This window comes from Macrotis lagotis, chromosome X, assembly GCF_037893015.1.
Source record: "Macrotis lagotis isolate mMagLag1 chromosome X, bilby.v1.9.chrom.fasta, whole genome shotgun sequence".
NCBI lineage: Eukaryota > Metazoa > Chordata > Mammalia > Peramelemorphia > Peramelidae > Macrotis > Macrotis lagotis.
This window is the reverse complement of record NC_133666.1, coordinates 307443332-307460946: the sequence shown is the minus strand read 5'-3', so window position 1 is coordinate 307460946 and position 17615 is coordinate 307443332. Positions and strand designations below refer to the sequence as shown.

Below are 17615 nucleotides of genomic sequence, written 5' to 3'. Positions count from 1 at the left end.
GAAATGAAATACATAGCAGAAATAAATGGCAGAAGAGAAAAATCTGCCAAGTCTTCTTATTAGTTAGTCAATTGGCTAATGAACATTTATTAAGTAACAACTATGTGTCAGTACTATGCTAAGTGCTAGGGATACAGATTAAAAAAAATAAAACCAAAAAAAGCTAGTTTATGCTGTCAAGGAACTCAAAATATGATCAAACAATAAATATTATTAAAGCTCCTACTATATACCAGGCATTGTGGTAAGTAAACAAAAAGCTAAACCATACTCCCTGTCCTCAAGGGGTTCACAATCTGATAGGGGAAACAATAAGCAACCAAATATATACAAATCAGCTATATGTAAGCTAAATAGAATTAAGAGGATTTGGAAAAGGCCTCCTATGGAAGACGAAATTTTAATTAGAACATGAAGGAAGCCAGGGAAGCCAGTAGGTTGGAAGGAGGAAGGAAATTGACCAGTAATGAAAAAACTTATTTACTAATCCCCAAAACAGTGTTATATCTTTTTCAAAGTGACATGTTTTCTACTTTTCATATAAAGCAAGAACAAATTAATGGAAATAATTTCTACCATGTGTTAACTTTACCAAAATGACAAACATAGGTATATGTTCTTGTTGTCTTCTAAAACAGATGGACAAGATCCATCCTACCTACTTGAAATTTGTGCCTCATTGTGCAGCTGGCACAAAAGAGATTTTAAATTAATCAAGCAGAGAGGAGTATCTAGTTAAACAAGAATGCTCAGAAAAGAAACAGAAATTGAAATGTCAGTGATTTTAGTGGGCATTTAAGGATCTTTGCCTTTCCTCCGAAAATCCTTTGCCCGGCTTTCCTAGCATACGTGAATGAACCTGCTATCCATTTAAAACCCTCAAGTGGAAAAAGGAAATGAACTTCAGAAGACAAGTGAACCTAGTGGTAGGGAGCACATTCACTAAAGAAAAATAGTTTTGATAGGAAATTTCTATCAATGGTTAATGCCTAAGGAGACTAGCAACTCATGAATCTAGACAAACATACTGCATTTCCAAGTCAGGTTCCCTAAAAACATCTATCAGGAAGAAACTACTGTGGCCAATGGTTTTGTGGTGACACACTTCTACATTGATTAATTCAATTATTATTTACTGAATGACTGATATGTGCAAAGAACAATGCTATTAAAAATAAAAGATTAATAAAACAGGGATTCTGCACTCTAGGAATTTCTAGTCTAGACAGAAAATATATAGATAAGAAGATAAATAACAATGAGAGGGAATATGAATAAAGTACTGTACAACCAGCATAAAAAATAAAAACTTTCAGATTCTGGAAATACACCCAAAGCAACCATGCCTCACCACTTCATGAATGGATCGATTGAAGCCATCATCTTCTGTCAGGATCAACAAAATAATAAGAGCCATGTACACATGGTGTGAATTCCTTTCTTCAACATGATATAGAATCTCAAGAATTGGTACAACCTGTGGGGGAGAAAAATGATAACAGTTTAATTTCAATGACATTATCTGATAAGTATAATCTTCTTTCTTTATTTTTCCTTTAATATCACAAAATTATTTTTCCTTGGAGACAAGTCACAAAAACCAACCAACATCCCTGAGAACATAGAACCATTTTTCATTATAAACTGAGTTATTTTCCTTAGTACTCAGATTTGTACTCAGATGTGATTTACAGACTATCTTCATTCAAGACTATCTAGATTCCTATACACTAGGTAAACAGAGAACCAGTTTTGCAATCTTTGCTTGCAGTCACAACATATAACTTGGGGCTGTTTGCAACCCTGTGCTTTAGGATCATACACTTGGTTCAAGCTTCTACTTAAGGAGAGTTATCCTATTCTTTCTGATGGTAAGCCAGGGCTGGTTGTCTCCCAATATCATGTCCTATAAGTCTATGGTATGACAATAAGCATTTTAGTACTTCACTTTCTCTCTCCTGTTCCTATAGATGGGGCAGCTAAGAGGCCCAGTGAATAGAATGACTGAATAGAGCCAAGAAGACTCATCTCCCTAGTTCAAATCCAAGTTCAGACACTTAATAGTTGTATGACCCTGAGCAACTCATTTTAGCATATATGTGTGTGTCTGTGTGTGTGTATGTATGTGTGTGTGTATGCCTAGTTTCCTTATTTATAAAATAAGATGGAGAAGGCAAACCATGCCACTATTTTTCCCAACAAAACGCCAAATGGGGTCATTAAGAGTGATGCAAAATTGAACATCAACTTCCTATAGTCATCTCACTTCTGAGTAATTCACAACTGGCTTAGATTGACTCTACACAAAGAGATTTGTTAAGAGTATTAACTCTCTTTAGAATCAAATCTCTTTAGAGTCTATATAGTAATGGTATAGGATTATATAGTAATGGCATAAAAATTTGGCTCCTATGTACAACTGTGAATCTGATTAAAACAATTCCTATCAACTGTGATAATAGGTAAAGATTAGATTACTTAATTATATTGATGACTAGATTGGCAACATTCTGTAGAATTTTGGGTATGTCTAGGCTTTGCCAAAAATAACATCAGTCTGAAACTATCTATTACCCTTCTTAAGGACAGGCTGACCTATTTAATTCTATTTTCTTTTGGATTATTACAGAATTGCTGCATAGCCTTAGTCTACCAAGGAGCTATCAAAATCTAAGAAATTGCCTTCCTATGACAGAATTTTAGATTCTACTTCAAAAGATCCTAGTTTAGTCAATTGTAACAGCTCTCATCCTTTTACGTAATCACCAAGGGACCAAATTCAAATGTCAAGCCATAGAGTTTGTGTGTATCTGGTTTTTGGCTTAGAGAATACAAAAAAGTATAAATTTCATAAAAAAGTTTTAATAGTACTAAAACTCTTGACTTCTATTTTTTTTGACAACATAACTGAAGATGAAAGCCAAGATAGTCTTTTGAAACAATGCCAAGGGCTCAAAAGGATCACATATTTGATTTTTTTTAATTAAAGAAATATTTCAATGAACTCACTTTGTTCTAAGAGGGCTTGCCTTGGCTGAATGTATAGAAGTCCATTTTCACAAGTTTTCAAATAAAAGTTATGGCTTTATTAACATCATAAAAATGACAGGATCACAACAGGGCAGCTAGATGGCACAGTGGATAGAGTACTGGCCTTGGAGTCAGGACAGAAGTTCAAATCTGGCCTCAAATACTTGACACTTACTAGTTGTGTGACCTTAGGCAAGTCATTTACCCTGACTGTCTGGCATCCAGGACCATTTCTAGACATCCTGATTAATATCTGGCCTCTAAACCCAGATGCTCTGGAGGAGAAAGTGAGGCTAGTGACTTAGCACAGCATCCCCTCACTCAAATCCAATCCATGCTGCTGGTCATGGAATCACCTTCCTGATGTCAGGCTTCTTTGAGGATGAAGGACAAATATCATCAAAAGTGATAGGACTACAAGAGCAAATTGCTTCCCACATCTGGTCACTGTGGTTTTATAAATACTTAAACTGGGGCAGCTAAGTGGTGTAGTAGATAGAGCACTGGCCCTGGAGTCTGGAAGACCTGAGTTAAATTCACTGAATAATTACCTAGCTGTGTGACCTTGGGCAAGTCACTTAACTCCATTGCCTTGCAAAAAAAAATACTTAAAATTTTACACTGAGGAATGGGGACCTGGAAAAGGACATTAGTCCTAGCAGTCAAAATGTCACAAACTACACCTCCATTTTGTGCCAACCACAAGTCCAAGGTCCTATTTTTCTGGCTCCAGGAATCAATGAGAATTTCTTAAGCTGGAGCTTCTATTTCCAGAAATAGAAGGTGTGCTATGAATGTTTTACAGTCAATATGGTTGTGTAAAAATCTGAAGTCATTGAGCTTTTCAAGTCTCACTCCTTTCATTTCATCCATTTTTAGCATTACAATGGGCAAAGCATTAAGTTTCTTTTTTGATTCAATTTCTTCATCTTAAAATGGGGACTATATAGTTATCAACTTTACTTCTACTGTGGAGTTTCTATTTGTTCATTTTTACAATTCCTGAAGTTGATTGTTTTAGACAAAATTTGAAACCAAATATACATAAAATATGATTTGCAATTTACATTACCATTCATACAAGATAGTGAATAAGTTTTCTAATATGACTATCGTTTGTAATAAATGAATAGTGATGAAATTTGACGTATTGTTAGGGAATAAAGATATACCTTAAAAAGAATTTTTACCTCACTCTATCAATGGTAGACAAAAGAAAATTTTCAAGTATTTCCTAGTAAATGTTTTTTTTGTTTTTGCTTTTTGTAAGGCAATGGGGTCAAATGACTTGCCCAAGGTCACATAGCAATTAAGTGTCTGAGGCTGGATTTGTCTTCCTGACTCCACAGCTGGTGCTCCATCCACTGCGCTGCCCTGGATGCTGCCTATTATATTTTAATGACAGTATTGAAAGAAATCTACAATAAAAAAATTATCCAAATATTTATTTTTTAATTTTGAAACTTTTGTATCTCCCCACAACTGAATGAATGTGTTAAATTATAACATGGATAAAAGCACAGTTATACTCTAAATGAAAGTACTTTATAGGTTAAGCCTCTCTTTCAATTCTATATGCATTTTAGAATGTACAAGCTTCTAACAGAGGCCAAACCCAAGTTTAGCCATATAAACAGGCTGCTGCCTGTACAACGGGTGCATGTGAGTTTTTTGTGGCACGCCTATTGCGTGAGCCTTTAAAAATGTCGCCCTAGGGGTTTTTTTCTTTTACAAGTTCAAGCTGAAGCTCCTTATAAAGTGTGAACCTTACTGCATCAGCCCAGAACTGCTCCAACTACATCCAACTAAAACAATCTTATTTGAAATTGCTTTATGGTGAACATCCTCAGAGCCCAAGTCATTTCTTAATCCCCAAACTGACATGAACTACAAGAGATGGCAAACTCTTTAAGCAACTAAAAACAATTTTAAAATGTTTCATTTGCTTCTTGTTTCAAAATGACACCAGCAGTGAGAAATTTTCATAAGCCCACTGAATGTATTGAAGTATTAGTTAATACAAGAAATGTTGGAAGTTTTGTTTCAAATTTGTAGAATTTTGAAATGATTTTAATAATTTTAATATATAATCATTTTAATAATCTAAAAAAATCAAAACATTGATAGGATACTGGTATCTGGAGTGCTATATTCTCAATGTTGCTAATGGGGATTTGCAACATAGACCAAGAGGTGTTATTACCTCAATAGCTCAATCTAAAGGAAATCTACTATAAATTATTTTGAAGGCAGATCACTGCCAAATTTATCTTTTTGAGGAAATTTTCATTTTCATATAGCATATTTAGTAAAATCAGGGTAGATCGGTACTTTTTCCCACAGTCCTATTCAAATAGACATTCTGAAAAAGCAGGGTAACAGGAAAGTTTATCATGAGTGAAAGGGTATAGTGTCATCAAAGATATTGATCATAGAAACTTCAGCAGTGAGGACTAAATGAAAAATAGGTAAAACAGAATAAGTGGTATAACATATTTGCTTGCATTCTCATGTATGTTATATGATAATTAACATAAGGAGAACCAAGTAAATAGAAATCCATTTTTTAAAAGGTAGATTTTTCATTATATATATATATATATACATATATATATGTATATATATATATATATACACATACACACACACCTAGTCAGAAAAATAAATCAAATATGTAAGCTTTCCCATCTTAAACAAATGACATTTTGCAAAGATGAATAAAAACATGACTCAAGACTTGCATAATGGGATTCTCTCATGAATCAAAGACAATTCCATAAAACTAAAAGGCCATCCTTTTGCTTCTTGTAAACATCCAAGAATCCAAGACCCATATCCTTAAGTGGGGGGGGGGGGGAAGACAAGTACCAACTCTAAATTATGCCTCTGCCATCTACATATATGAATACTATTCTGCTTTATCAAAACAAAACGAGAGGTGACACCAAGAAAGCAGAAAGGAGGTGTCTCCTGGGAGCTCTCTCTCCCAAACCCTTCTAAACACCTTTAAATAATGACTAAACAAACTCTAGAGTGGCAGAACCCACAAAAAGACTGAATGAAACAATTTTCCACTCTAAGACAACTTGGAAGATCCAAGGGGAGGGACTGATACACTGGGATTAGAAAGGGATACAATGTAGCTTGGGGCTGCAGAGCAAACCAGCTCCAACCACCCAGGAACAGACTGTGGTGCTCCTAGGTTCTGGTTTTGACCATAGGAGGCCCACAGTCTGTTCCTGGGTTCAAGGCAGCAGTGGCAACTTGGAAGGGGAGCGGGAAAACTGCTGCACCAGAGTGAGAGGGGAGATCAGTCCAGTTCAGACCTCAGAGCAGACCCTGCCCAGAGGCCCCAGGAGCAGGACTGGGGAGTCATCCAGCAGCTGTTTCCAGAGTGCTCAGCCAACAGATGGAAAGGGAGTTGGGGAAGATTACAGGGGGTCTCTTTGCTATCCCCGAGGCAGGACTCTTGCTTTGCTCATACTCTGATCCAGGTCATTTCCTGGAGCCTCAGGTTCAGGACAAAGAGCAGAAGACAACAGAACTTACTGTCTGCAGCAGGGCAGAGGGGAATGTTTGTGGTCATCCACAGATCAGAGTACAGACAGGAGAAAAGTTAGAGTCTCTCATAAGACACTGAAGGAACTTGCAGGTCCCTGGGGAGTGTCCCTGAAAACAGTGCATCCTCAACCCTCCACTTTCAACAAAGCTAAAATCAAGTCATAGGCTAGGGAAATGAGCAAACAACAGAAGGGGAAAAAAATCTAACCATAGACAATTACTTTGGTTCTATGGAGGATCAAAAATACACACTCAGAATATAACAAAGTCAAAGCTTCTGCATCCAAAGACTCCTGAAAAATATGAAATGTTTCAGGCTATGGAAGAGCTCAAAAAAAAGATTTTGAAAATCAAGTAAGGGAGGTAGAGGAAAAATTGTAAAGAGAAATAAGAGCAATGCAGGAAATTCATGAAAATCAAGCTAGCAACTTGGTAAAGAATTACCAAAAAATACTGAAGAAAATAACATCTCAAAAACCAGTTTGGGGCAAATGGGAAAGTCTTAAAAAGCAGAACTGGTCAGATGGAAAGGGAGATACAAACAAAGAGTGAGCTCTCTGCAAAAAAAAAAAAAAAATATTCCTTAAAATGTAAAATGGAGCCAAGGGAAGCTGATGATATTGTGAGAAATCAATAAACAATAAAACAAAATCAAAAGAATGAAAAACTAGGAGAAATTGTGAAATATCTCAGTGGAAAAACAATTGACCTGGAAAACAGATCCAGAAGAGATAATTTTAAAATTATTGGACTACCTGAAACTTATGACCAGAAAAAGAGATGAGACTTTATTTTTTTATTCTCATTTTATACAAATATTATTTAATACATTAATAAAATATTCTTGTTTAAGAGTAAATGAAATACCCCCTCCCCCCATAAATATAGACTCACTTTATCTATAAAGTAAAGGGGAGAGAAAAAAATTAAAATTAAAAAAATAATAGTAATAATTGTAGGTATGGCCAGGTGGCACAATGGAAAGAGCACCAGCCCTGGAGCCATGAGCACCTGAGCCCATTTTTTTCAAGAAATTCTCCAGGAAAATTGCCCTGATATCCTAAAAGCAGAGGGAAAACTGAAAATAGAAACTGAAAGAATTCAACAATCACCTAAAACAGATCCCAAAATAACAACTGCCAGGAATATTATAGCCAAATTTCAGAACGTTCAAGTCAAGGAGAAAACATTGCAAGCAACAGAAAGAATTCAAATTCAAATTCTACAGTTAGGATTACACAGGATCTAGAAGCTTCTACATTAAGGGCTTCTAGGGTTTGGAATATAAATTCTGGAAGGCAAAAGAGCTTGGGAGTACCACCAAGAATCAACTACCCAGAAAAACTGAATAGCCACTTTCAGGCGAAAAGAAGGACTTTCAATGAGATAGGGGACTTTCAAACATTCCTGATGAAATGACCAAAGCTGAACAAAAAGTTTGATCTTCAAGTATAGGATTCAGGTGAGGCATAGAGAAGGTGGAGAGGAAAGGCAAATCAGGAGGGATTTAATGTTGTTGAACTACTTGGATTCCTGCATAGGAAGAAGATACTGCTAACTCATATGAACCTTCTCATTTACTAGGATGGTTAGAAGGAGCATATATAGACAAGGCACAGGAAGGAGTTGAATATAAAGGTACAATATATTACAAAGAAGGAGTTAATGGGTGAGAAAGGAATTTATGGGGAGAAAGGGAGAAGCAGAATGGGATAAGATATTTCATGCAAAAGAGGCAAGAAAAAGGTTTTTCAATGGAGTGGAAGAGGGGGAAGGTGAGGGGAATGAGTGAGCTTTACACTCACTGGAAATGGCTGAGAAAGGGAATAACATACAATCACTCAACTGGGTAGAGAAATCTATCTTACCCTAGAGGTAAAAAAGGAGAGGAAAGGGATGGGAGAAAGGACAGGGTGAAAGAAGAGAGAGAATAGAATAAATGGGGGTGGGGTGGGAATGGGATAGAGGTAAATATAGCTAGCTATAACAACTGAGAGGAAAAAATATTGAAACAATTTCTTGATGTACTTATGATAAAGAATGTTATCTATCCCATAGAGTTGATGGTGTCTGAATACAGACTTTAGCATACCTTTTTTTCAATATATTTTTATTGAAGTTCCTCTTTCTTTGTGTGTATGTTGGGGGGGATGTTTACATTTAAAACATGACTTTTGTGGTAATGGGTTTTTTTTAAAAAAAAAAAAAAAAAGAAAAACTACTCAATCACAACCTAATAAATAATGGTAGTTTACATGTTCTACCGCAATTTATTGATTCACAAGTCAAGTTTCCTGGTGGAAAATTTCTAAATATCCTAAATACATGCATGCACACGCACACACACACACATACACACACACACACATACACACACACACACACAGATAATTTTAATTCACTTATATATTGGAAAATGCATTTTTGTTGGATTAAACATTGTTTAATTGGATAACTAAACTCTAGGTACAATTGAGTCCTATCAAGTTTAAATACTCTTGATTAAACAAAAATAGTACCAAGTATATTCATTTAGATAAGACCATGAATGAAGGAATGATTATCTCAAATTCAAAATATAGAAAAGATGTTACAATTATTCTTGTAAATATACCTTCCACATTAAATTGCAAGCTCTCTCTCTATATTTATATGTCATGTCTTTATAACTCCCCTAAATATTTCCTGCTCTGCTCTACTCCCAAAAGTATTTATGAAGGTTGATTCATTTTAAACTGATTCCAAGGTGACCAAAGAGCTTAGATTCATGTTAAGGTTCACAGTGATAACAAGGTAATCAGGAACTAAAAATATGAAGCCAACCGCCTGGACCAGATGGAGTGGTCAATCAGCTTTTCATAAATTACAAAGGTCTGAATTCAGCACTATTAAGTACAACTAATATTCTGATCCAGATCCAGACATCCTAGGATTTAGTTAGACCCAAGTCTCCAGAAGAAGGCAACTATATGAGTGTCCCAGGTAAGTCAATATCAGTGGGCTGATTCTCATGTCCAATGATAATTCCTCACAAGAACCCTAAAATTGGAGTCAAATAACTTTCCCTTCTAGCAGTATCTCAATGTGATTTTAATACCAAGTCACAAACTATTCCTAGTTGGGATAGAGAAAAAGATGTCTTACAGAAATTTCAGATTTAACATGTTGACTCATTATCTTTTACCTAAAACTCACACCTGCCTCAAACTTCTCAACTTCTGAAAAGGACAGCAAGCTTCTTTCAGTCACCCAAGTAATATGACTCAAGCATCATCTTCAACTCCACACTCACCATGTATTCAAAGTCAGTTCTTAATGTTTCTACCTTATCTCAAATATGTCCCCTCCTCTTTATCCATATAGGCAACATCTTTGTTCAAATCATCAAGACCCCTTATTAGAACTACTGCAACAATCTCTTAGTATTCCCATTTCATCGCTTCTCAATTCAATGCATCAGTCACAGATTCTAAAGAGATATTTCCTAAAATAGAGAACTCTTCATATCACTATTTAACTCAATAAAATCCAGGGGCTCACATTAGCCCATAGGAGCAAATAAAAACTCTTTTGTTTGACTTTTAAAGTTCTTCACAAAAATTCATCTATCTACATGCATATGTATGTATATATTTTATAGATAGTGGAGTGGGGAGAACCAGAGACAGATATATACATATACATATACATATACATATACGTACACACACACACACACACACACACACACACACACACACACACACACACACACACACACATATATATGCAGAGAAACAGATACATGGAGAAAGGAGAGAGGGAGAGATGGAAAAGAAAGAATATATATAAAACTGTCTTTCCTAAGAGAAGGTAAACTCCTCAATCATCTACAGGAGGCCTTCTCCAATGCCCTAAGGCTACTTTCCATCTCTTCTGTAAGCATCTTCTATGTAATGTTTTATGTTCCTCTATTAGACTATAAGCTCCTCAAAGTCAAGAGCTGTTCTAATTTTTTTCCTTGTATTGCAAGTGCCTGATACATGAAAGGTGCTTTAAAAAGTGTCTTTTGATACAATGAAATGAATTTGATTTGACTTGCTCACCTAAAATTCTAGCTTTCTAAAAAATGTATAACTAGTGGCTAGACTTTCAGTCAAGGCCACTAACACCATACTAACCCAGAACAGGGAAAAAAGTATTCTTTACCTTCTCAGTTAACATGATAAATGACTTATTTTCCTCATCTATAAGTCAGGGTAAACCAACCATAGTGTCCCTCATAATCTGAAGGTCAAAAAAGGATGATTGATTTGGGTTTACACCTCCAAGGACAAGGTCATATTGTAATCCACACAGTTTTTAGTCGCCATGGCAAAATGGACTATATGCTATTGTTATAGCTCACAAATTAGAATGATGAAATACTTTAGTTAAAGTAATGACTACAAAATCCAAATATATTTTTTCAAGTTAATTCAAACCCATAACCAGACAATCAAGGAATGCAGGTCTCTAATGCAAATGGAAAGAGCTAAAAATCATTATTCAATTCAATTTACACTATTGGCAGCACACTGGATAAATGACACTATAAAAGAAAATCATATTTTTTCCCCATGGTCATTAAATACAATTTGAATTTTGTGTACTTTATAACTCAAACATCTGAAAGTAACAGCATAGACAAAAGGATGAAACAAAAAGATAGGTGCTAAAAAAAGAGAAAACTGCCCCAAACTCTTATTTAAATTTAAAAGTACTTAAATATAGAGTGCCAGACCTGGAAACAGGTAGACCTGAGATCATATCTGGATACAAAAACTTATTGGTTATGTGACCCTAGATAATTCACTTAATCCTTATTTGCTTCACCTTCTTTGTCTATAAAATGGAGATAATAATAGCACTTATCTTCCAGGATTCTTGTGCAGATCAAATGAGATAATCATTGTAAAGTTTTTAACATGGTATCTGACACAAAATGATTATATAAATGTTAATTTTTAATATAACAAACAGTGAAATAGTTAAAAAGATTTTCAATTGAGGGAGGAAGGATTGGCCAGTGGAAACATCTCTACATGAAGATACAAAACCTGAATATGAATCCCAGTTCCACTTATCATATTGATGATTTTGGGAAACTCACTCAATTTTTCTGGCTCCAGTTTCTTCTTCTGTAAAATGAAAGGATTGGAAAAGATGACTTCAAAGGTGTTTTCTATTTCTAAATCTATGATCCTTGATATTAATTATTACCTTCTTAAATATCAGTGCAAAGTAGTCGGCTTAGATTGTTTCAATTCTTTCTGAAAACGGTAAATGGACAGTATAATTTTGTTTTGCAAATAACAGATGTTAAATAAATGTTTGATGAATGAATACTGATATAGTAACGTGGAGCAATGGCATGAACAAGTAGTTAAATAAGTTTTTTGAGTGAGAATAATTAAGAGAGAATCAGTCAACTAATTATCATCAATCAATTAATGGGCAGCCAGGTTAAGCAGTGGACAGAGCACTGGCCCTAGAGTCAGGAGGACATGAGTTCAAATCCAGAACTTAATAATTACCTAGCTATGTGACCTTGGTCAAATCACTTAACCCCATTGCCTTGTGCAGAGAGAGAGAGAGAGAGAGAGAGAGAGAGAGAGAGAGAGAGAGAGAGAGAGAGAGAGAGAGAGAGAGAGAGAGAGAGAAAGAAAATGTGTAAACACATACATACTTTTAGGAGTTTTTGGGGTTTTTTTTTGTTTTTTGCAAGGCAAACGGGGTTAAGTGGCTTGCCCAAGGCCACACAGCTAGGTAATTATTAAGTGTCTGAGACTGGATTTGAACCCAGGTACTCCTGACTCCAGGGCTGGTGTTTTATCCACTATGCCACCTAGCTGCCCCCACATACATACTTTTAATAGTGCACAACAATGGAAGCCAAATTGGAAGAGTAAAAAGAAATAAAGAGTTCTTTCCCAACTCTTTCCCCCACCAAAAAAAAAACAAAAACCCAAAACACCTCCAAAAAAATCTTGAAAATGCACCAAAGCAAATTGTGATCATGAAATCCAAGTAAAGGAAAACAAAGAGAGAGACCTAAGGATGTGATTAAGACAGGAACAAACTGTAAAGAAAATTCTAGTTCAGGGAAAGGTAATACACCACAGCAAGTGGAAGTTCCTGATTCAGCATTAGGGAACTCATGTGTTCAGGAACAGGTGCCAATGGGCAGCTTTGTTGCTCATTACCAAGATCACTAATAGAAGGGGGACTGAAGAGGGGACCAGCATTTACTGGTGCTCGAGGATAAAAATAAATGACTGGTCCTTGATTGTGTACTGAGAAAGATCTGAAGCAAGCAGTTGCTATATGGTTAAAGTTCCACTATTCAAGCAGGATCTCAATTCCAGATTCTAGTTCAGTCTAAAGGCTGCTGGGGAATAAAGGTTGAAATCCAGATTAAAGGGGCTATGTCATTCTGAACCAGCAGGGTTTCCTAGCTGACTTTTGGTGGTTGAATCCCACCAGCAGTAGGTCAGGAGTTAGCAGAGCTCAGATCTGCAGTGGGCCACTAGATTTTGCCTAGGAGAACATGGAAACTTTCTGGAGATTTCCCCAGGCTGACTAGTCTCAGAGATCTTCAAATAACACAATGCTAAATACTGAAAAGAAAGCAGCAGTAGAATCAATCAAGACACTCTTTCATAAGTACGCAAAACACAGCCTTAAAATTAAGTCTGAAATCAGGAAATAGCTAGAAGAATGAGGAATGAAAAACAAAAAAAAAAGAATTCCACTGCCAAGAGTTATGATGATGACAGGGGCAAACGACACAAATCGAAAAGAAAAGGTTGGCCTCAAAACAACTATAAGCAAAGCTTAAAATAAAAACACATTTTGGGCAAAAAGTTGAATCAAAAAATTTGTGAAAGAGAAAAAGTAAATTGTTTTAAGAAGACCTCAAAAGAATTTCACAAATGAAATTGTAAAACAAATTTAAGAAACAAATGAGATGGCAAGGGAAAAAAATTGGAAAAGAAATGAGAACTATGGAAGAAAGAACGACAAAAGTTGCAAAATCTAATTCAAGTAGCAGACACCGAAAATTAGAATGAATGTTGACTCATTGACAAAACCAAAAATATTAAAGCAAAGTCAAAAGATTGAAAAAAAGAATAAAATGTAAGGAATCTTATAGGAAAAACAAAACAACAACAAAACCATGACCTGAAAAAATTTAAGAATCACAGAACTACCTCAAAACCATGATCAAAAATATATCCTGCATGAGATTTCAAGAAAGCATAAAAGTAAACTTTCCAGATCTCTTAGGACAAAGGAGAAAGAGAAAAATCCACTAGTCATTTCCTGAAAAGAAATAGGAAAATGGAAAATTCCAGGATCATTATGGTTAAAAGGCTTACTCAGAAAACCTGAGTACATATTATCTTACAGGGGAAATAAGGATCATTGTGGAAATAGAAGACTTCCAAGCTTCTGGATGAAATGTCTAGAGTTACATAAAAATGATGAATTTCAAATAAAAGAGCTGAGAGAAATATAAAAGGAAAACATGAATGAACAATGACAAAGACCTGAATAAAAATAAACTGTCTATATGCCTTTTTTTTTTACTTTGTCTGTACTCTTGATATGGGAAAATGATATATTTGTCCTCTCTAAACTGTATCATCTGCTGGGGTCAGAAAGTCTAGTTTAACAAGGTCTAGGAGTGGTTCTGATATCATTTGATGGTTTAAAAAAATAATAGAAAGGGAAAAGGAATATACTAGTAGGGAAAGAGAAGTTTAGAGAAAATTATCTCACGTGATTTGGCTAGACAAGGAGAAATCTATACAAACAAAAAGGAAATGATAGGAGAAACTGATAATTAAACCTCACTCTATCTGAACTGGATGAATGAAGAAAGACAACATATACACAGAACTGAATACAGAAATATATTCATTCAATAGAAAAATGGGAGTGAAAGAAAAGGCAGAAGGGAGAATTAGGGGGACAGTAGATTCAGGGAGTTATTAGTCTTAACTAAAATTAATTTTAACTAAGGCTATATAAAATATTTAATTAGTCTTTTGAAGTAGCAAAGAATTGAAAAGTGAGGTAGTACCCATCAGCAGAGGAAAAGATGAACAAATTGCGTGATGGAATACAACCGTGTTGTAAAGAATAAAAAATAAAAAATGATGAAGGGAATAGTTTCAGAGAAATCTGGGAACTTTTTTTGAGGATAGGTAAGAAGGGAAAGCAGAATTTTGCAGATTACAACAATTAACTTAATTTTTAAAAAGAATGCAAGAAATAGGGGGCAGCTAAGTGGTCCAGTTGATAGAGCATGAACCCTGGAATCAGGAGGACCTGAGTTCAAATCTGACCTCAAACACTTAATAAAAACCTAGCTGTGTGACCTTAGGCAAGTCACTTAACCCCATTGCCTTGCAAAAACCAAAAAAAAAAAAAAGAAAAAAAGAATGCAAGAAATAACATGGACTACCATTCAGTGTTATTGGCATTTATTTGAGGAATTTTATGGAATATAAATGATCTTAAGTGGCACAGTAACAAAAACATTATTCATTTTATGGTTTAAAAATGAATTTATATTTAATTAATACACACACACACACACACACACACACACATGTATGTATGTATGTATTATTTGTAAAGGAGCCAGAGTTTGCTTCTGTATAAAAATTTCTGAAATTATAAAATGAGGAAGAGAAGAATTATTTATTAAGCACTTTCTAAGTCTCATATTCTATACTAAGCCCTTTAAAAATATTAACTCCCTTAATCACGAGGAAACTTTACCATATAACTAACTGACAAGGACGTACAGCAAGTATCTGACTGAACTCAAGTCATTCTGATTCCAGATGTAGCATTCTACATTGTGCTCTATCCCACCTGCCTTAAAAAAACTAACTGAAGCAAAGAGAAATCAATGACTTGGCTACACAATTTTCAAGGTGACATAACCAGCAAGTAATGAACGAGTACCAAAATGAACTTGAATAGTCATACTGGTTTTGCTTTCATTCCAACAGCTGTCATTAGAGTATCAAACAAAAAATAAATCAAGGCTTTTTAAATCAGATAAGGATTTAATATAATGAATTCATGCAAACTAGTAGAACGAACTTATATACACAGGACTGATTACAAGCTAAAGGAAGCTTAAGAGAGCTAATATTTTAAATGAGTAATTAATTTTAATAAAATGTCAATAATTTATTCATAGTAATAAAGAAAGAACAATGAAATAAATACCAAATGAAATAAGAAAACTATCAGTCAGTGACTTTAGTGCTATTAGAGGTAACTGAAAGAAAAACCTAGTTCTTTTCTCTTTCTTATCTCTAGATTGTATTCTTTCCTACTGGGGAGGGGAAAAAAATCATGTAACAAATACATTGGCCACAATCGAAAATACACATGTAATTCTGCATCTTGAATCCATCTGTCAGGAAGCAGGTTATGTTTTGGCCAAGATGATGGAGAGAAGTCAGGCACGGTCCTAAGGTCTGGCTTTCCTTCAGAACAAATATGAATCAAGTCTCTTAAAAAGAATTAAAATCCACAAAATCCAGAAAAAGCAAAGGAAAAGGACATTTGGTCTATCTCAGGGGAATATGGATAAGCTGGGGGCAGAGAACAAAGAGCCAGTGTGAGATGGCAGGGTGAGACCTGGGTCTAACCTGAGAACAGCCTTGTAAACTTTGGCTTTTTGAACAGGCAGGAGAGCTCCAGGGAGGTTGGAGGAAGAATTCCAACATGGAGGATAGATATCAATCCAGTCAGCTCTGCTGGCCTGGAAGAACAGGGTCAGGAGCCCCATATCTTCCAATCTAGTGCCCTCTCATCCCTGTGGGAGAAAGGAACTCTTCCCAGAACAAACATGGTAAAATCCCCCCACGCCCCCCACCCCCCCCGGCTTAGGTATGGGTAGCAGATCTCTCTCAGTACTGACTGAATAATATGATTAACTATATAGCCCAAGGACCCAGCACACATTGTTCAAGGATAATCCAGACCCTGCTGCTCCCTAAACCCCCTTCAGATCTAGAGAGAGGGTCACAAATCAAGGTCACAGACACTCCAGAAAAAGACTCTAGCACCCCCAACTAGCCAGTCCACTTGGAGCCACTAAGAGTAAAGCCTCTAAGATTTTCAAAATCAAAGATCTGTGAAACAACCCCTCAACCAACACAAGATCGTAGGAAAATAAAGAAAGGCCAGAGAAAGGAGAGGTCCATTGAAAGTTACTTTGAAGAAAAAGACCCTAACTCAGAGATAGCTAGAACTTCTGATGAGATTATGAAATGGTCTCCAGCCCAGGAAGACTTCTTAAAAAAGATCAGGAAGGAGTTTAAAAATCAATAGGAAAAATTGGGAAAAGAAACCCAAGAGAAAATTAACACCTTGTAAGAGAAAATTAACACTTTGCAACAAGAAAACAAATCCTTGGAAAATAAAATTGCACAAGTGCAAAAACCACAATTAGGCAAATGGAAAAGGAGTTGCAAAAGGTAAATCAAGAAAATTATTTTCTAAAAGAAAGAATGGAATTCAAGGAAACTGATGACGTCATGATACAACAAGAATCTGTTAAACAAAACCAAAAAATCAAAAAAACAGAAGAAAATGTAAAATACCTCATCAGCAAAACTACTGACCTAGAGAACAGATCCAGTAGAGACAACTTAAGAATCACATTGAGGACAAAAAAAGCCCGGCCTCAATATTTCAGGATCTTTTGAAGGAAAACTGCACTGATTCATGGAACTCAGAGGACAAAATAGTTATTAAAAGAATACATCAATCCCTTCCTGAAAGGAATCACAAAATGAAAACACCAAGGAATATTGTGGTCAAATTCCAGAACTATCAGATACAAGAGAAAATCCTGCAAGGAGTCAGAAAGAAACAATTTAGATACCAAGGAACCTCAGAAAGGACTACACAGGACATGGCTGCAACAACATTAAAGGACTGAAGGGCCTGGAATGCGATATTCTGAAGAA

The 17615-nt window shown here is 35.5% G+C and overlaps 1 protein-coding gene across 3 annotated transcripts in view; it reads right to left on the bottom strand.

Moving 5' to 3' along the window:
- Positions 1–17615, bottom strand: part of DYM (dymeclin) — a 619494-nt gene that overhangs the window by 311908 nt on the left and 289971 nt on the right. For all 3 annotated transcript variants that reach the window (XM_074206163.1, XM_074206161.1, XM_074206162.1), the window contains one exon: positions 1352–1477. In XM_074206163.1, the coding sequence (XP_074062264.1) occupies positions 1352–1477 (126 nt within the window). The remainder of the gene's footprint in view (positions 1–1351; positions 1478–17615) is intronic.